This window comes from Aethalodelphis obliquidens, unplaced genomic scaffold (assembly GCF_003676395.1).
Source record: "Aethalodelphis obliquidens isolate GAN/ISIS:26980383/991018 unplaced genomic scaffold, ASM367639v1 scaffold17, whole genome shotgun sequence".
In the NCBI taxonomy this organism is placed as follows: Eukaryota; Metazoa; Chordata; class Mammalia; order Artiodactyla; family Delphinidae; genus Aethalodelphis; species Aethalodelphis obliquidens.
In genome coordinates, this window is record NW_020837961.1 from 6,546,922 (window position 1) to 6,568,143 (window position 21,222).

The 21,222-nt window shown below is 37.9% G+C and overlaps 1 protein-coding gene across 4 annotated transcripts in view; it reads right to left on the reverse strand.

The window, feature by feature from the left end:
- Window positions 1-9,861: 9,861 nt before the first annotated feature.
- Window positions 9,862-21,222, reverse strand: part of SPARCL1 (SPARC like 1) — a 53,948-nt gene continuing 42,587 nt past the window's right edge. For 2 of the 4 annotated variants that reach the window (XR_003434957.1, XR_003434956.1), the window contains exons 10-12: window positions 20,895-21,043; window positions 20,137-20,330; window positions 9,862-10,322 (exon numbers count right to left, since the gene is read on the reverse strand). Coding sequence is in view for 2 of the 4 variants with exons in the window: in XM_027116868.1 (XP_026972669.1) it covers window positions 10,294-10,322; window positions 20,895-21,043 (178 nt within the window). In the remaining 2 variants the exon portion in view is untranslated. The remainder of the gene's footprint in view (window positions 10,323-20,136; window positions 20,331-20,894; window positions 21,044-21,222) is intronic. The other 2 variants (XM_027116868.1, XM_027116867.1) reach the window with 1 other exon arrangement.

A 21,222-nucleotide genomic window follows, 5' to 3' on the forward strand; every position in this document is an offset into this window, starting at 1 on the left:
GATACTATCTTCAGTCCATTAGGTAGATTTGTAGTTTATAATAGCTTAAAAGTTGTGGACTTACCCCAAGTTGGTTCAAAACAGAAATGATTAACTGTGAAAGAAGAAAAATCAATGATCAGTGATATCAATGGGTTTACCTTTTAGCTTATTTTTAACTTAGTACATATATAAGCTGAAATACTTTCTATATGAAAATCTTTGTTTTTATTGAAAAATTAATTCCATTTTTACTGCTTTGTGTTTTATTTACATGAGGTAAGATTTTTTTTTTTTTTTTTTTTTTTTTTTGCGATACGTGGGCCTCTCACTGTTGTGGCCTCTCCCATTGCGGAGCACAGGCTACGGATGCCCAGGCTCAGTGGCCATGGCTCACGGGCCCAGCCGCTCCGCGGCATGTGGGATCTTCCCGGACCAGGGCACGAACCCGTGTCCCCTGCATCGGCAGGCGGACTCTCAACCACTGCACCACGAGGGAAGCCCATGAGGTAAGATTTTTAAATGAATATGCAATATTTAGATTTAAATTCCCTTAATTCACAGAAATATTTTCTTGTAACTGCCTTGTAACAGTATTCACTGTATCTGAAATATAGAAAATTGATGTGAATGGTTGAGAAACTCACTGTAAACACTTCCATACAAGTGCTATCTTTCTTAAATTATTTGAATTCCCTCTGTGAATGATACTTGAACCAACATTTTAGGACAGCTATGACTTTGCTTCGAGGGTTTGCTTACACAAGCAATTTCACTGGATAAGTATTGTTTTATAGCTTTCCTGTGGTCCTGTTTTAAGAGACTGGCAGCTTGCTCAAGGAATTGACCACTATGTCAAGGTGAATCCCTCTATTTGTAGAGCTGTCCATACTAGCATGTGTGCAGCAATATGTAAGCTAAACACTGTCCCGCTTGTTCTTAGGCAAGAACAATTGCCCTGAGGTAGCATTTGTTCCCTTAGGGTGCATTTTCCTGCTTCTTGGTTTAACCACAATCACTGGGAGAAAAAAATTCTTATCACTGTGAAGATATGGCAGTTCTGTAGGTTACTCTGTCAGGATCCTTTCTGGATGGCTTGTGGCCTACAGCACTTTCAATAAAGTTCAGAAAAATAAAGTATAAATAAATATTCAGATTTGGTAATTTGAATGAGTCATATGTCTGAGGAGTCAGTAGTTTCACTGGAAGAGACTTTGGAGGTAAATTAATACATTTACCCAAGGTCACAGAGCGAATTTAATTTTTTTTTTTTGTGGTACGCGGGCCTCTCGCTGTTGTGGCCTCTCCCGTTGCGGAGCACAGGCTCCGGACGTGCAGGCTCAGTGGCCATGGCTCACGGGCCCAGCCGCTCCGCGGCATGTGGGATCTTCCCGGACCGGGGCACGAACCCGTGTCCCCTGCATCGGCAGGTGGACTCAACCACTGCGCCACCAGGGGAGCCCAGAGCTAATTTAATTTTAAAGGTGAGCTTACAATCTAGGCTTTCCCATCACAGGCCAGGGCTCTTTTAGCCATGTTTTGATGTAAATGAACTTGCTAATTTTGTAATCATCAATAATTAATTATTGACGGTAGTTTCCTAAAACATTTTTAGAATATATATTCATATTCATATATATATAATACATTCTAATTAAAAGATGCTAGAATTTTTACAATTTGTCCTTTGGAAATGGACTATAGAATCTCTTAAACAGCGGATTGTGGGAAGAACACTAGCTATTTGAACTTGACTTAGGTTTTTTTTTTTTGACTCTGTTTCTTATTTAGTTTGACCTTAAAGTTTCTGGCACACTTAAATATTCTTCAAGGTGATTGATTTTAAATAATCTGTAGTGAAGAATCCTGAAAATTTTTACCTCAGGCACGCAATGGTTTACGCCTAACTTTTTAGGCCTAACTTTTTGACATTTTTACGAATACTGCAGGTCTCTGAGATACCATCAACTGTAAAGTGTACCATTTAGTTAATGATGAATCTTAAAGAAAAAGGAGATTCTAGGTTAAATGCATCTGTTGTAAGATGTATCTTGATTTCAGAAAATGTTTAAGTGTGAAAAGTATATGGGAAATGAAACTTTTAGTGTTCTCTTTTGTAACTCCCTTCAAGTATTTCTCCTGTGTTTTTATAAACTAATATTCTGAATAACATATATCAATAAAGGGCCTTGTTAAATAGTTGAATTATGTGCAGTTCAGTAAAAAAAAATTGTGTTGGGATTTAGATTTGATCATCTTTAATGTGTTATGCATTTAAGCTAGTGTGCTTCGTTAGTGAAGAAATAAACTAGTCTGTTTCATCTCTGCTAAAGTAATTTATTCTGTAGTTCTTAAGTCTTTTAAGACTCTTCACCTTCTTCCTTATCAATGATAGAAGACGTTGTTTTGTCAATTTATAGTTTGGATGAGTTGAATAAATGAATGTAGAACTGTTTGCATGTATCGAGTTAGTTTTTTTGGCTTTGAATTTAACAGCTGTTCTTAATTTTGTTTCCAAATGAATTGGACTAATAAATACAGTAATTTTGCTGATGAACTGGCTCATCTTAAATGGAGTGTCGAAAGTAATATTTTTGTAAACTTTATAGATCAACAGAGCAGTATTTACCGCTTTAAGATCATTAAGTGTCAGGACCTAGAAAAGAGGAAAGACAATCAAATAATCAGGGAGTTGTAACGCAGTATTTTATCTATCTTTTCTATGTTATATATTTTCTGTTAGCTTGATTAATGAAAACATGCTTTTTAGAATTCTTAGCATTTATAAAATTACATCAGTAAGATTCACATTCGCTAATATTTTAAGTACCCCTCCACCCTTTAGTACCCACCCACCCCCTTCAAACCTACTATCTCAGGAAACACTAGTCCACATTTCTGTGTGTATGTGTGTGGACTCCAAACGTAGCAGGGACTTCTCGGAAAGATAATTAAACTTATGCTTACGAGGTTGGAAAAAAGGCTGTATTTGGGAATCCCTTTTTTTTTTTTTTTTTCTTCTGGCTGCACCACATGGCTTGCGGGATCTTTAGTTCCCTGACCAAGGATCAAACCCGGGCCCAGCAGTGAAAGCCACTGGACCGCCAGGGAATTCCCAGGGATCACTTCTTTATGAAAAAAAACTTTAATAATATCATCTCCTATAGTTGTAACCAAAGTATCATTTAAAAATTTAGAATTAATATGCTATGTTACACACAATTTATTTTTTTGCTTGTGACTGAGTCAGTCTTGTTCTCTGTAATTTCCCCTCATTTACTAAAATCCTGTCAAAAGTAAAATTCAAATAATCCTTTTATACCTTGACCATAACCTTAAATCTAGTTCAAAGACTTCTGGGACAGATTCCATTTCAGTAAGAATGAATTTTCCCCCCATTAATAGCAAATATAAGTACAAAAGTTTAGAGGTGAAATGGACTTCATAAATCATTCCTTTTCACTATTTTGTATTCTAAAGGAAAGTAAGACACAAAGGAGTTTAAGATTACTCCAAAGTGTTAAATGACAGAGCTTGCATCCCCAGATTATTTGACTTCAAATGCTTTTCTCCTGGTCTCCTGGGTTCCCTCCACATGATCAAGGAAAGTTTCGGGTCTCAGGTTTCAAGGATATATGAGATTTTTACATTAAATGACTCAAATCAGACAAAATATCAATCACTAATTGTCCCCAAAGGAGAATAATAACCATTATTTTTGGTATCAACTTCTTTCCAAATAAATCTAAAGAATTTTCAAGTTTTTGTTTTGTATTCATTTAGATACTTTCTTAAAGGAAACTTTAAGTATAATTACCTGATTTGGATTATTAGGAAATGGAAAAGGAATTGGAATCTACAAAAAGGAGGAAAAAAGTGAATTGTGAATAAAATAAGGTGCTACATTTTGTTTTAGCTTTCTCATATGTTCATTTACTCATCCCTCCATCCATCAGTATTTATTGAGCAATTACGTGCTCTCAGGGAGTTCAGCTTCTAGTTAATGGAGATTAGATTCTAGTGAATTTCAAATCATGTTTTTCTTTCGAGAACTATGCTTATTTTGCTTAATTAGTCAAACCTAAAGCCTAGGAATCTGTCTTCTGTGTTGATAGTTCTTGCAAATCCTTCAGTTTTTCTACAGTAAGCCATCTTTGCCTGATTTTTCATACTATTCGGCCATCTGGTGGAAGGAAGAGCTTCTGTTTCATATACTAGTGATTCTTTTTATTGCCACAAAAATTTACATAATTTTAAGCATAGGACGTTAGTAGCAATTCCTAAATTCTAAACCAAGACTCCAGAATTTTGTGTTAATTTACAAATTAACGCAAAATCCAAATCGTATGGACTTCAGAAAAAGAAAAGAACCAACGCACCTTACCCTGACTAGAACCAAAATAATTAGCAATTAATTATAAATGCAAGAACTTAGAAATGTAGTGTCTAACAGTTAGGCCATGTGAAAACATTAAAGGGAAAGAATGTTCCATTGAGGACTGTAGGTTTAGTGACAACTTCTAAAAGACTACTTAAAGTTGAGAAGTAAGCAGTTCGAAATTAAATATAAGCAAAGGGAAGGTGTTTTGTTACATTTAGATATAAAAACAAAAACTATGCAAAATTGTGTTCATATTTTAAAACTTTTAGATGATAGACAAGAAGTTAAACAAGTTGCTATTTTAAAATGTGTATGAACTTTTCAAAACATCATTGCCTAAATACTGTTTATTTAACATGTCCCAACCTGTGTGGCAGCCTCATTGCCCTGTTCATTCTTTCCCCAGGTTGCCATGTCCTTCTCAGCACTTGCTGTTCCCTCTGCCTGGAATGCCCCTTCCACTTCTCATGACCTGGCCTGGCTACCCTTCCTCTGTTAGGAGCTCTTTGACACATAGCCTAAGTCAGCTGGTTTTGTATTTGCATCTAGAAGCACTTACCAAATTACATTGTTTTTTCATTTATAAATCTCTCTTCCTCATCAGATTGTGAACTTATTTATACTTTTTGTTTTTCCAGCACTCACTGTAGACCCCATTATTTGGTAGACACTCAGTAAATATTAACCAAATGAATGCGGTCTGTACCAAAAAGGTAACTCTATTATGTATTTAGCATTGTCCTGGCCTTTATTAAAAAGATATTATAAGAATTCAGATATTAGGAGAGATTGGAAAGGGTACAAGAAGAGCAAAATAATTATATTGTTTGACCTGTGAAAAAAAGCTGGAGAGCTGGGGAAAAAACTTTAGAGAAAAGAAAACAGCAAGGCTATTTACAAAAAGAAAAAGAACAGGTAATATAGAAAAAGGTTAGCATTCCCTTCATGAAGAGTAACTAAGCTCATCATAGTCAGGGTAATTCAGTGTAAACATCTTTTTGATAGCAAGTGTAGAGAGGCATTGGAAGAAGTCACTGAAGTTTTAGAGGGAAAGTTGCTACTCCTTTGTCACACTTCACCACAAGCTATGCAGGGAGGGTAGTGTGAATAGCTGATGCCTGGTGGCCTCTTATATTTCTGTGTCAAAATTTGGAAAATGTTATAACCATCATCCAACTAATAAATACTTTTTGCAGTTTGAGATTCCCCAAACCCATGCTTACCAGGGGCAATTGTGGAGGTGGGAGAGATGGGATCTGAGGAAAAAATGGTGGTCCTTGTGGTAGGTAAAAGTTAAATCTCTATAATAAGAAACATGATGTCAGTCATTCCAAACATTTGAAAACTTTTAAAATGATGAACATGTCATTTGAAAATACAACCAGAAGTTTACCTGACCACTGGAACTTCCTCCAGACTGTTCAAGCTTGTAAAACAATAACAGCAACAAGGTAAAGCAACATATGGCAATACGTTATTCATTACAAAGAGATTTTATTCTGAATGAGACTAGGTAACAAGCCACTATTGAGCATTATACGCATCAGTGACGTAGCTGTCCTGGAATAGGGAAAAGTTGAATTAATTTTGTCCAGTGATTTAGAACTTGTACTTCTTACCTTTAAACTTATTTCCAAAGAATGTTTTCTCTTTTTTTTTTTTTTACATTTTGTAAAATTAATTACATATTGCATGCCTCTTCATCTTCAAATCAACAGTGTTCTCAGTTTAATTCTCAGCATTTATCAGTTCAAAGTGGAGAGAGTATGGAAGTGTAAATTTAAAGTTTGTATCCCCAAATACAGATTTTGAAAGCTCCCTCACTTCTCTGAAGGCTCCTTTGTTACAAAATGTTTAGGGGACAGGTGTTCCTGCCTACTAGGTACCCTACCTAGTCAGACTATAATAAGCAGAGCTTAAACTCATAGATCTCATTCATATAGATGGGGACGCATGTCTATAATCAACATGAGATGGTTTGGGGTAAGGGTATTGTAAACAAAACTCAATTCAAACTGCCTAATTAAGACTTAGGTCACTGTGGAATACTTGCTCTATATTGCTAAGTTTATTTGAGAGCTTCCTATGTTCCAGTTAGGACTGTTAAGTGCGTTAGATGCATTTTTATCATCCTTGCACAATTCTGAGGTAGTTCTTACAACTCATTTTACAGTCTGGGAAGCCATGGGTTAGTTCCTCACTGAAGGTCGTGCAGCTTGCAAATAGCATGTAGAACTGGGATTTGTACTGGGAAGACCCTTGGGCTGAAGAAGAGTGGTAAATTCCTGGTTCTACAACTTTCCTGGAGTCCACTTTCCTCTTCTGTGAAATGAAAAGGTAAAGGTAACACTTTCTAGCCCAGAAATACGATGTCTCTAGAATGGAAATGGAGTGGGAAACTGAGGAACAGTACTCACAGGGATGGGCAGAGCAGTGGCAGTTATCAAAAGGCCAGCAAGGATAAGAAATTTCATTCTGAAGGAAGAGTCTGGAATTGAAGGGTTAGGAGATCATTTTTAGTTTTTTCTAAGTCTTATTCCCGTTATTAATAGACTGTTTAGTTAGAGGTGTTGAATAGTGGTCAGACTAAATTCTGTCTCTAGATCCAGGTTTTGTAAACCTACATCAGTGCCTTAAAAACAGTGTTTAAGGACTTCCCTCGTGGTCCAGTGGTTAAGACTCTGCGCTCCCAATGCATGGGGCCCGGGGTTTGATCCCTGGTCAGGGAACTAGATCCCACATGCATGCCGCAACTAAGAGTTCCCATGCCGCAACTAAAGATCCTGCATGCTGCAACGAAGATCCCATGTGCTACAACTACAGAAAAATAAAAAAGATCCCACATGCTACCATGAAGATCCCTCATGCAGCAACGAAAATCCCGTGTGCCACGACTAAGACCCAGCACAGCCAAATAAATTAAAAAATGAATAAATAACTAAATATTTTTTTAAAAAAACAGCTGTCTTTAGACAAGACATGCATTCTGTGGCTCATAACATTGCATATACTTACTACTCTTCCTTGTGATCTCACAGTTCAACCTGTACTGTTTGGTCCCTGAAGTTATTTGAACTTGTGATCTCTACCCACAAATCTTCAAACACCAATGTCGTATCATACTTAGGATCAGAGATATAACACCACTGGCTCAAGTGAGATTTCTTATGTAATATACAAATAAATCCACCTTGAACTTCTACCCCCCATGAGATCTACCAGGTCTTCACATGGTCTGGATGCTGTTACTGACAATTGCAAGTTTTCAAGAAGGAAATGATATAGGAAAAATCTTGAAAGGCATAATGGATTGGTAGAGCATAAACGCAATATGAATAAATTCAATGAAGCAAATCAATGTGATCTTTACTGGCCAGCTGATTCTGAAAGCAAAGCTTTATATGGCCTTAAATTACATTTAATTCAAATTAACTTACCTTAGGAGTTTCAAACTAAATCACTGTACTCTGGAATTGAATATTGGAAGAAAAATCAACTTCATCATATTCCTATTAAGACCTGTCCCATCATCTGAAGAAAGTCATATCCCTTTATGTCACTCTTCAACTATTTTATACATATGTATTTGAAATTCAACTCTGATTTATCTTCACGCTATTTCATTTTGCCTGAAATTAGGCAGCTTATCTCCCTTTCCCTTTTTCATGTTTCTTATTTGTATTTTTTTCCTTCTGGATTCAAACCCTTGGCTTTATTTCTTCCTTTGATAAGTGGACCTATTCATTAAATTATCCAAAACAATCCTTTTACCTAGTGCGATAGAATCAGTCCAAATTATACTGTGTCTTTTCAATTACCTTTGCTTCAAATGGTCCTTGGGCAACAAATTCAAAGAGCAGCGTGATCTAGAATCTCTATGCCCATCTCGTATTTAAGCGATATTACTAATGTCTTTGTGCTCATGGGTAATATGAGTCACAGAATTTGAAGCAAAATTGAATAATTGGTTTTAGACTAGGAACACCAACTTCTAAAGTATTTCAGTTACACAGAGATAGGCTTAAAGACCGATTACTGAGAAATAACTTCATCTCCTTGGTTGGGATTAATGTCTTTACCGCAAACAACTCACAATTAAAAATTATGACCACTAAGAATATTAAAGTACTTTTACAATATATCATCCAGCGCAGCTATACATGTGGAAGCCTTAACTAATAGAAAAATTTAAGGTTCTAAAACTTTCTATTATTAAATAATATTTTTATTTCAAAATGAAATTTATTTTCAAATAAAACATTTTTAGTGAATAGGTAGTGTCCTCAGCATTAAAATCACTTTTCACTATTCCAAAACACTTAAAGTATTTAAAACATTAAACATAGTAATTTAGGTCTAATTAATGCCTCCAAATTTAATTTCACTATTCCGAACAAATGTACAATTAGAAACGTGGTTTCGAATTAGTTGAGGACCTCCCATGACATTTCTTTGCAGGTACACGTAAAAACATTCTGAATTTTGGAATAATTCCTAAAATTATTTCTGTAGTTGGAAGAAATTATAAATAATGCTTAATTAGATTTTAATTAATCAAATTGAACTTAATTATTTGGACATGATCTGGTGTGATGTGGTCTGGTTAAGAACAAGTGACTCACTGAGCTAAGAAAAGACAATACAGTATGAAAGATAAAATACAATTTTGAAATTAATCAGAGATTATTCTGATAAAAAACAAACTCTTCCATAAGTGTCCTTCAGATAAAATTCCTGGGGGCATATTCTTTAAGTGACTATCACAGATAAGCCTCTCAACAACAACAAAGTTTTGATTAGTTGAAAGAAAATAAAGACAATTGCACTGATATATTCCATTTCAGATAGGAAAATATGTGGGGACTTCCCTGGCAGTCCAGTGGTTTAGGACTCTGCACTTCTGCTGCAGGGGGCAAGGGTTCAATCCCTGGTTGGGGAACTAAGATCCCACATGCAGTGTGGTGGTGTTGCCAAAAAAAAAAAAAAAAAAGTGACCAAAGAAAGACACAAATTTTCTCTTATGACACTGTCTTGCTATCAAGTTATTCTAGTACTATTCACCTCTGACTACCTTGGACATCAAGACACTTCAGGGCTCTCCACTGTCTGTTATCTTTACATTCCCTTTATTTTGAGGACATGAAATGTGTAGAGATTTTGCTGGGCCTCCCTTTCCCCAGACACACATGCACGTCTGCACAAAAGCTAAAATTAGTTGCATCAAGCAGTGCACAATCACCCATATTTTAAATTGAATTTGGTGAAAAGCACTTGAATTCTTTTTTTTTTCTATTTAAACTTAAATTATGACAAAAACCATTCATGAGCAGCTACCATTTAACAACTGAATATTTGTTTCCCATAAAAAACAGCTCCCCAACCACTCATACTTTTTTTTTAAGCAGTAGGGTCTAGAAAGCATGGTTATAGTTTGATATGAAGTATGAGCCCTGGGTTGGTCTTTCACATATAATTGTTCAAGTAAATGACTGGAAATAAACTTGAGTAAACATTTGGATTTTTATTAGGATATTAAGATACTGAAAATAACACACATCAACAACAAAGAGGCTTATTTCACTTTTTTGAAGTGCACATGGTATTATGGACAAAATGAATTATTATTTTTTTCGAGTTTTATAATCTTTAAGTATCTCATAAATGGATGCAGAGAGTGATGAGTTAAACTCCTGTTCACAAACAGTATACAATATTTTGTGTATATTGACTTTACTTAATTTTAAAGTTTTATTTCCAAAGTTAATGTTAAATGCCTGGTGCATATACTGTTATCAAGCAGTTACTCTCATTGTCGTCTCAGACATGCAAGCATTTTGCTAAATATAAATCTACAAGTATCACACTGCATATACTTCAGAAGTGGTCAGAACAAAGGAGGAGGCTGGGTAGTTTGAGTTCTTTCAAATCTTAATTCAAAACAGGAGATTTTCATCTATGTCTTCTGTAAAAAACAAAAACAAAACATACTTTTAGAAAGTAGCTAGAGCAGTAATATAAACAATGTTAGACTAGGGGATCAGAGAACCCATCAATAAGGCGGTAGATGGTGGTTCTCAATCCTAGTAGGGCGTCAACATCACCTGTGAAGCTTTAAGAACTATATATCCTTGGGCCTCACTCCTGCCCCACCCCGAATCAGCATCCCCATGGGTGGGCCAATGGCATGTATACATTTAGAAAGCTCTGCAGGTAGTTCTGATGTAGGGTTGAGAACCACTGATAGAGGAGGTTGAGGGGAAACCAGGCAAGTGCCAAGTACACTAATCTGTAAGGGTTGTTAAAATATAACCAAAATAAATAGAAGTATAGTGCCAGTTATATCAAATTTCCAATCAAGTAATTGTAAAAGAACTTGTTGCCACACTAGTGGAAGAAGACAGCATCCTCTGGGGGATATAAGACCATTCCTTAGCATTGTGGCCCACCCTTACTCAATAATTCTTGAACAGATACCTAAAGCAGATTAATCTGAAGCATACTACCCCGTCTGGGACACCAAGTAGTTTTCCTGCCCAATGTAAGTTTTCCTCTTGCCCCAAGAGAGGGAAAGATTACAGACTTTTGCTGTATTTCTTGTGAGCACTGGCTTCACTTGTAAAGTAGGGATAATAGTCTTCTTGCTTATAAATTTACTCATATTTGCACTCATACTTTTTTTTTATATTAAATTAAATTAAATTGATTTATTTTTATACGGCAGGTTCTTATTAGTTAATCTACTTTATACATATTAGTGTATATTTGTCAATCCCAATCTTCCAATTCATCCCACCACCACCACCTCCTCCTCCTCCCCCCAGCCCCGCCACCACTTTCCCCCCTTGGTGTCCGTACATTTCTTCTCTACATCTGTGTCTCTATTTCTGCCCTGCAAACCGGTTCATCTGTACCATTTTTCTAGATTCCACATATATGCATTAATATACAATATTTGTGTTTCTCTTTCTGACTTACTTCACTCTGTATGACAGTCTCTAGATCCATCCACATCTCTACAAATGACCCAATTTCGTTCCTTTTTATGGCTGGGTAATATTCCATTGTATACATGTACCACATGTTTATCCATTCATCTGTCGATGGGTATTCAGGTTGCTTCCATGTCCTGGCTATTGTAAATAGTGCTGCAATGAACATTGGGGTGCATGTGTCTGTTTGAATTATGGTTTTCCCTGGGTATATGCCCAGTAGTGGGATTGCTGGGTCACATGGTAATTCTATTTTTAGTTTTTTAAGGGAACTCCATACTGTTCTCCATAGTGGCTGTATCAATTTACGTTCCCACCAACAGTGCAAGAGGATTCCCTTTTCTCCACACCCTCTCCAGCATTTGTTGTTTGTAGATTTTCTGATGACACCCATGCTAACCAGCGTGAGGTGATACCTCATTGTAGTTTTGATTTGCATTTCTCTAATAATTAGTGATGTTAAGCAGCTTTTCATGTGCCTCTTGGCCATCTATATGTCTTCTTTGGAGAAATGTCTATTTAGGTCTTCTGCCCATTTTTTGATTCGTTTGTTTATTTTTTTGATATGAGCTGCATGAGCTCAATATCCACTTCTTTCCATTACTCTAGGAGGTGGGTCAAAAAAGATCTTGCTGTGATATATGTCAAAGAGTGTTCTTCCTGTGTTTTCCTCTAAGAGTTTCATAGTGTCCAGTCTTACATTTAGGTCTTTAATCAATTTCGAGTTTATTTTTGTGTATGGTGTTAGGGAATGTTCTACTTTCATTCTTTTACATGTGGCTGTCCAGTTTTGCCAGCACCACTTATTGAAGAGACTGTCTTTTCTCCATTGTATATCCTTGCCTCCTTTGTCATAGATTAGTTGACCATAGGTGCATGGGTTTATCTCTGGGCTTTCTATCCTGTTCCATTGATCTATATCTCTGTTTTTGGGCCAGTAACATATTGTCTTGATTACTGTAGCTTTGTAGTATAGTCTGAAGTCAGCGAGTCTGATTCCTCCAGCTCCGTTTTTTTCCCCTCAAGATTGCTTTTGTGTCTCCATACAAATTAAAAAATTTTTTGTTCTAGTTCTGTAAAAAACGCCATTGGTAATTTGATAGGGATTTCATTCAATCTGTAGAATGCTTTGGGTAGAATAGTCATTTTCACAATATTGATCCTTCCAGTCCAAGAACGTGCTATATCTCTCCATCTGTTTGTGTCATCTTTGATTTCTTTCATCAGTGTCTTATAGTTTTCGGAGTACAGGTATTTTACCTCTTTAGGTAGGTTTATTCCTAGGTATTTTGTTCTTTTTGTTGCAATGGTGACTGGGATTGTTTCCTTAATTTCTCTTTCTGATCTTTTATTGGTAGTGTATAAGAATGCAATGAAGAACCTTACCAAATTCATCGATCAGCTCTAGTAGTTTTCTGGTGGCATCTTTAGGATTTTCTATGGATAGTATCACGTCATCTGCAAACAATGACAGTTTTACATCTTCTTTTCCAATTTGGATTCCTTTTATTTCTTTTTCTTCTCTGATTGCCATGGCTAGGACATCCAAAACTATGTTGAATAACAGTGGCGAGAGTGAACATCCTTGTCTTGTTCCTGATCTTAGAGGAAATGCTTTCAGTTTTTCACCATTGAGAATGACGTTTGCTGTGGGTTTGTCATATATGGCTTTTATTATGTTGAGGTAGGTTCCCTCAATGCCCACTTTCTGGAGAGTTCTTATCATAAATGGGTGTTGAATTTTGTCAACAGTTTTTTTTCTGCATCTATTGAGATGATCATATGGTTTTTATTCTTCAATTGGTTAATATGGTTTTTCACATTGATTGATTTGTGTACATTGAAGAATCCTTGCATCCCTGGGATAAATCCTCCTTGATCATGGTGTATGAATCTTTTAATGTGCTGTGGATTCCGTTTGCTAGTATTTTGTTGAGGATTTTTGCATCTATATTCATCAGTGATATTGGTTTGTAATTTTCTTTTTTTGTAGTATCTTTGTCTGGTTTTAATATCAGGATGATGGTGGCCTTGTACAACGAGTTTGGGAGCATTCCTTCCTCTGCAGTTGTTTGGAAGAGTTTGAGAAGGATGTGTGTTAGCTCTTCTCTAAATGTTTGATAGAATTCACCTGTGAAGTCATCTGGTCTTGGACTTTTGTTTGTTGGAAGATTTTTAATCACAGTTTCAATTTCATTACTTGTGATTGGTCTGTTCATGTTTTCTATTTCTTCCTGGTTCAGTATTGGAAGGTTATACCTTTCTAAGAATTTGTCCATTTCTTCCAGATTATCCATTTTAGTAGCATAGAGTTGCCTGTAGTAGTCTGTTATGATGCTTTGTATTTCTGCAGTGTCCGTTGTAACTTCTCCTTTTTCATTTCTAATTTCATTGATTTGAGTCCTCTCTCTCTTTTTCTTGATAAGTCTGGCTAAAGGTTTATCAATTTTGTTTATCTTCTCAAAGAATCATCTTTTAGTTTTATTGATCTTTGCTATTGTTTTCTTTGTTTCTATTTCATTTATTTCTGCTCTAATCCTTATGATTTCTTTCCTTCTACTAACTTGTTTTTTCTTGTTTTGTTCTTCTTTCTCTAATTGCTTTAGGTGTAAGGTTAGATTGTTTATTTGAGATTTTTCTTGTTTCTTGAGGTAGGTTTGTATTGCTATAAACTTCCCTCTTAGAACTGTGTTTGCTGCATCCCAAAAGTTTTGGATCATCGTGTTTTTGTTGTCATTCGTCTCTAGGTATTTTTTGATTTCCTCTTTGATTTCTTCAGTTATCTCTTGGTTATTTAGTAATGTATTGTTTAACCTCCATGTGTTTGTGTTTTTTACGTTTTTTTCCCTGTAATTGATTTCTAATCTCATAGTGTTGTGGTCAGAAAAGATGCTTGATATGATTTCAATTTTCTTAAATTTACTGAGACTTGATTTGTAACCCAAGATGTGACCTATCCTGGAGAATGTTCCACGTACACTTGAGAAGAAAGTGTTATCTGCTGTTTTCGGATGGAATCTCCTATAAATATCAATTAAATCTATCTGGTCTATTGTGTCATTTAAAGCTTCTGTTTCCTTATTTATTTTTGTTTTGGATGATCTGTCCATTGGTGAACGTGGGGTGTTAAAGTCCCCTACTACTCTTGTGCTACTGTCGATTTCCCCTTTTATGGCTGTTAGCATTTGCCTTATGTATTGAGGTGCTCCTATCTTGCATGCATAAATATTTACAGTTGTTTTATCTTCTTCTTGGATTGACCCCTTGATCATTACATAGTGCCCTTCTTTGTCTCTTGTAATAGTCTTTATTTTAAAGTTTAATTTTTCTGAAATGAGAATTGCTACTCCAGCTTTCTTTTGATTTCCATTTGCATGGAATATCTTTTTCCATCCCCTCACTTTCTGTCTGTACTTGTCCCTAGGTGTGAAGTGGGTCTCTTGTAGACAGCATATATATGGGTCTTGCTTTCGTATCCATCAGCCAGTCTATGTCTTTTTTTTGGAGCATTTAATCCATTTACATTTAAGCTAATTATTGATATGTATGTTCCTATTACCATTTTCTTAATTGTTTTGGCTTTGCTATTGTAGGTCTTTTCCTTCTCTTGTGTTTCCTGCCTAGAGAAGTTCCTTTAGCATTTGTTGTAGAGCTGGTCTGGTGGTGCTGAATTCTCTTAGCTTTTGGTTGTCTGTAAAGTTTTGATTTTTCCATCGAATCTGAATGAGATCCTTGCCGGCTAGAGTAATCTTGGTTGTAGGTTTTTCCCTTTCATCACTGTGAATATATCGTGCCACTCCCTTCTGGCTTGTAGAGTTTCTGCTGAGAAATCAGTTATTAACCTTATGTACATTCTCTTGTATGTTGTTTGTCATTTTTCCCTTGTTGCTTTTAATAATTTTTCTTTGTCTTTAATTTTTGTCAGTTCGATTGCTATGTGTCTTGGCATGTTTCTCCTTGAATTTATCCTGTATGGGACTCTCTGCACTTCCTGGACTTGGGTGGCTATTTCCTTTCCCATGTTAGGGAAGTTTTCAACTATAATCTCTTCAAATATTTTCTCGGGTCCCCCGTCTCTCTCTCTCTCTCTCTTGTCTCCTTCTGGGACCCCTATAATGCAAATGTTGGTGTGTTTAATGTTGTCCCAGAGGTCTCTTAGGCTGTCTTCATTTCTTTCTGTTCTTTTTTCTTTATTCTGTTCCATTGCAGTGAATTCCACCATTCTGTCTTCCAGGTCACTTATCCATTGTTCTGCCTCAGTTATTCTGCTATTGATTCCTTCTAGTGTATTTTTCATTTCAGTTATTATATTGTTCATCTCCGTTGGTTTGTTCTTTAATTTTTCTAGGTGTCTATTCTTTAATTCTTCTAGGTCTTTGTTAAACATTTCTTTCATCTTCTTGATCTTTGCCTCCATTCTTTTTCCGAGGTCCTGGATCATCTTTACTATCATTATTCTGAATTCTTTTTCTGGAAGGTTGCCTATCTCCAGTTCATTTAGTTGTTTTTCTGGGGTTTTATCTTGTTTATTCATCTGGTACATAGCCCTCTGCCTTTTCACCTTGTCTATCTTTCTGTGAATGTGGTATTCATTCCACAGGCTGCAGGATTGTAGTTCTTGCTTCTGCTGTCTACCCTCTGGTGGATGAGGCTACCTAAGAGGCTTGTGCAGGCTTCCTGATGGGAGGGACTGGTGGTAGGTAGAGCTGGGTGTTGCTCTGGTGGGCAGAGCTCAGAAAAACTTTAATCCGCTTGTCTGCTGATGGGTGGGGATGAGTTCCCTCCTTGTTGGTTGTTTGGCCTGAGGTGACCCTGCACTGGAGGCTACAGGCCCTTTGGTGGGGCTAATAGCAGACTCTGGGAGGGCTCACACCTAGGAGTACTTCCCAGAACTTCTGCTGCCAGTGTCCTTGTCCCTGTGGTGAGCCACCGCTGCCCCCCGCCTCTGCAGAAGACCCTCCAACACTAGCAGGTAGGTCTGGTTCAGTCTCCTCTGGGGTCACTGCTCCTTCCGCTGGGTCCCAATGTGCACACTACTTTGTGTGTGCCCTCCAAGAGTGGAGTCTCTGTTTCCCCCACACCTGTTGAAGTCCTGCAATCAAATCCCACTAGCCTTCAAAGTCTGATTCTCTGGGAATTCCTCCTCCTGTCGCTGGACCCCCAGGTTGGGAAGCCTGACATGGGGCTCAGCACCTTCACTGCAGTGGGTGGACTTCTGTGGTATAATTGTTCTCCCGTTTGAGTCACCCACCCAGCAGTTATGGGATTTGATTTTATCATGATTGTGCCCCTGCTGCTGTCTCATTGCAGCTTCTCCTTTGTCTGTGGATGTGGTGTATATTTTTTGGTGGGTTCCAGTGCCTTCCTGTCGATGATTGTTCAGCAGTTAGTTGTGATTCCAGTGCTCTTGCATGAGCGAGTGAGGGCACGTCCTTCTACTCCGCCATCTTGCTGTCTTCTTTCTGTTCAGATGAGAGATGTCCCTCCTGTTGACTTGGAGGCTAATCCTCTGCCTGTGCTCAGGATCTCTTCTGATCTCAGAATTCTCCCCTATTTTCCTCTTTTTTTCTTATATCCTCAATCTTTCCTTTTTTTTTTTTTAACGGGCCCTTCCTATTAATGTTTAAATATGCTGCATATCCAGCCTTGAGAACAGTGCCTGGTACTATGTAGACCACCAGTAAAGACTTGTTGAAGGAATGAATGCATGAATAAATGATAAGAGCTCAAGCCTCTTATATTCTCAAAAATGCTTCCCTCAACTCTATATCCCTCTCTAGCTCATTCCTGCTTTCAAACCTTCACTCTTTAGCCTTTCTTATCTCCTCTTCTTTCTTATGTGTCTTGCTTCCATCTCTACTTTTCCACAAAAACTGCTCTTCCAAGGCCATCCAGGGTATCCTTATTTCTACGTCCAATGAATATTCTCAGTCTTTTACCTTACTTGACATCTCAGCAGCATTTAGCACTGTGATCTCTTCCTCCTCTTTGAAACACCTCCTTAGATATGGCACTATCCTCTTTTTTTTTTTTTTTCCTGCGTTACGCGGGCCTCTCACTGTTGTGGCCTCTCCCGTTGCCGGAGCACAGGCTCCGGATGCGCAGGCTCAGCGGCCATGGCTCACGGGCCCAGCCGCTCTGCGGCATGTGGGATCTTCCCGGACCAGGGCACGAACGCGCGTCCCCTGCATCGGCAGGCGGACTCTCAACCACTGCGCCACCAGGGAAGCCCACTATCCTCTTTCCTTTTTTCTTTCAGGAGACTTTTCATTCTGCTTCATGTACTCCTTCTTCCTCCTGTATCCATCATCTAGATGTTGTTCCTTGGTATTCAACCCAAAACCCTTTTCCATGTAACTCAGCACATTTTCCTAAGAAAATTAATTTCCTTCCCTGGTATCAATTATTTTCTGTATGCTCACAATCCCCACATATGTATTTCAATTCCTAAATTCTGTCTTGAAAAGCAGGCCCATATATTCAACTATCTTTTTTTTTCATTTTTATTTTCTTGGCAGTGCTGCACAGGCTGTGGGCTCTTAGCTCCCTGACCAGGGATCAAACCCCCGCCACTTGCATTGCAAGTGCAGAATCTTAACCACTGGACCCCCAGGGAAGTCCCTCAACTATCAGCTGTACCTTGTCACCCAGCGACTTCAAAATTTAATGTGTCCCAGATGGAATTTATCTTTTCCCCCCAAACCTGCTTCTGTTCTTGTGTTTTCTGTCTCAGTGGAAGGTACCTCTCCTCACCCTGCCTGGCCTGTGCCAGGAACCTAGGCATTGTACTTCTCTTCCTCTCAACCTAACTGCCTGCTTCCTGCCTCCACGTATTTCCTATGAAACACTGTCTTATTATTTCTGCATACTGTACATCTTGAATATGTTTATATTCTCAACTATATCTTGAATATATTGATATTTTAAAATATATTGGAATATGTTTACTTTTCTTTTTCCCTACTATAACTGCCCTAATTCAGGTTCTCATCAACTTTTGCCTGGGTTCACCACAACAGTTCTCCGGCTTATCCACAGTGTAACCAAAAGAATCTTTCTTAAGTACAAATCCAGTGAAATCACTCCCTTGTTAAAAACCCTTTTGGCATCCTCCAGTACTCTGAGGATAATGTCTTTAACTGGCTTAGTAGGACCTGCATGATGTGACTTATTTCCTCTGTTCGTCTAGCTAGAAAGGTTTTCCTAAAGATTAATGTGGATATATGTTAATCCACAGTATGTCATAGGCACTAAATAAATAAGACTCCTTCACCTCGTAATTGAATCCCATTTTTACACACAAGGAGAATGAGACTTGCTGAGGATGAGTGGCATGCCCTAATTTTCATAGCTAGTTAATAACAGAGCTGGAATATTTGAGCACATCTAGTTCAGAGCAAAGGAGGTTAAAATTCAGGACAACACTGGCTACAATTTATCTTGTCCTGTGGATTTCTCCGTCCTGAGGGAATACATTTGTATGCTTACAGATAGACATTTTTTTTCTCTCCCTAGCTGAATCCCAAAGCAGTAACTTGTTTCCATGTCCTGACTGAATATTTAATATCTGCTTTGCTGGCTTATTGTGTGATAATTGTTTCCCTTCTTCAAAATGTAATCATGGCCAAACCACAGTGAACAAACAAGAATGTTAGGAGCTTTGCGAGTCACAGAATTTAAGCCCTTCCTGCTTCTCCCAGACAACCCCCCAGCACAGGGCCTGAGTAGGCTCATATGCTGAAGAGCTGCCAGAAATTTTGAAAGGAACAGTGAAGTGCAACTGGTTTCCTTAAATGGCCTCTCTTTAAATTTGCCTTTGGATCACTCCTTTAAAATCACGTGCCATATAAAAGGGCATACATAAATATGTCCTGTCCCAGCTAAGTTTTTTTCTTGATAATGGTGGAGGGGAGGGGTCGGGGCAGCTGTCCTTGGGTACATTTTATCTTTTCAACATGGGAATTGGAAAAAACATTGTTAGCCATTTTTAGGGATGTATATGAATTTGTAAGTACTGTGCTTATAGAATAGGTGTTAGAAAGGAAATTGGCATTATTTGCATGAGACTGGGTCTTAATTGCCTGTTAATTTCCTATTGATGTTAATAGGATGTAAACAGTATGGGGTCCGACAGTCTCCACTCTGGCCCCCAATGATCCCCATCTCCTGTGGTCTCCCCCCACATTGTAGCAGGGTTAGACTGTGTGACAAACAGAATATGGCAGAAATATGTCACTTCTGAGATTAGTCCTACAGGGAACTGCGGCTTTTGTCTTGGACTCTCTCTTTCTATCTCTGTCTCTGATCACTTGCTCTGGAGGAAACCAGACACCATGTTATGAGAAGCACCGTGCAAAGGACCACATGGTTAGGAACTGAAGCCTCCTACCAATAGCCATGTAAGTGAGCTTAGAGCAGATCCTAAGGCAGATCCATCCAGGTGAGGTCCTCCCGGATTCCTAATCCTCAGAAACGTTGAGAGAGATTTTAAGCTTCTAATCTTTAAGGTAATTTCTTGTGCAGAAATGGACAACTAATACACAGAACTAGGTGCTTACAAAAAGATTCATTCTTTGCTCATTGCAGTTGTACTTATTTCACAGAATAACACTGTAGAGGAAAAGGACCTTTTCTGCTTATCTATTTATCAGTAAATAACTAAATCCTCATATTCCAACTCTTTCTTTCCAATTTCAAGCCATCATACATATGCATAAAGAATATTTTTAGAGTGAAGTTCACACAAGTTACCTCTTTTGGGGAAACTCTGACCTTTGATGAACTTACGTTTCTTTATTTCTTGGCTGCATAGTCATCCTACGTATACGTATGTCGTGAACACATGGGTAAAACCTCTGCTTTAGAGATTTGATGTTCATTGTTGATTTACATTCTGTGAGCAGTTTTGATTGCTCATTGTTTGAACACCTTTCATATCTCGATTATTAAAAAACAGCCTTGCTCATAAAAATCAACTGTAACTTAGGAAAAGAAAAGGAAGTACATTAAGACATAAGCTAGCAAAACAAATGTCTGAATTTAAATTCCTCCGCTGCAGGGGAATTCCTTTTGGATTAAAGGAATAACACCTGGGCACAACTGGTGACAATCTTTAGTGTGTTGGTACTCAATTCTAAGATTCTTCTGGCATCTCCCATTTTCAGGATCAAGCTTGCTGTTTTACTCTTCACATACGATTTTTTAAAGTTTGGCCCAATACTCAGGTTAAGGAAGGATATAAAGTCCTTCCTTCCTTCCGTAGAAAGGTAGCCTTCGGAGATTTGGTGCAGCTCTCCGGATTCACATCACTTTCTTAGGCTTAGCCAATTTCTGAGACCTCAGTGCAGTTACCCCTTAAATATTTACCCTTGCTACACTTTGAAACAGAGATCATAAAGGGAGTAAGAAATAACCTTGCAGTCTGCCACCTTGTGGTCTCTAGGTTTCAATTTGAACACACAGCAGGACCTGTCTATGAGGGCTGCAGGCTTAGGGCTTATCTGGAGAAGAGGACACCCCCCTCCCTGGGCTGATGATGAATTTACCTTCTTTAATTTCAAAGCAGTGACCCCACTCCTCCAGGGTGATGTGCTTATCCTTGTTGGGGTCACACTCTTCAAAGAAGCGCGTTATGCAGTGTTCCAGGGGCACCAGAGATGCCCGCAAAGGAGCGAGCTCAGAGTGGGTCAAGACCCTGCAATGAGATAAATGGCAGCCAATTAACTGGGTTACTAACTTGTGTATGAAGAGCTAACTCTTACGACCACCAAGGGCATTTTTCTTCCCCAAGGCTGCTGAGGACGGCAAATAAGGAGTGCGTTCATGAAGAGCTACAAATGAAATAAACGATTTGTGGGTAAGACAGACAGCTTT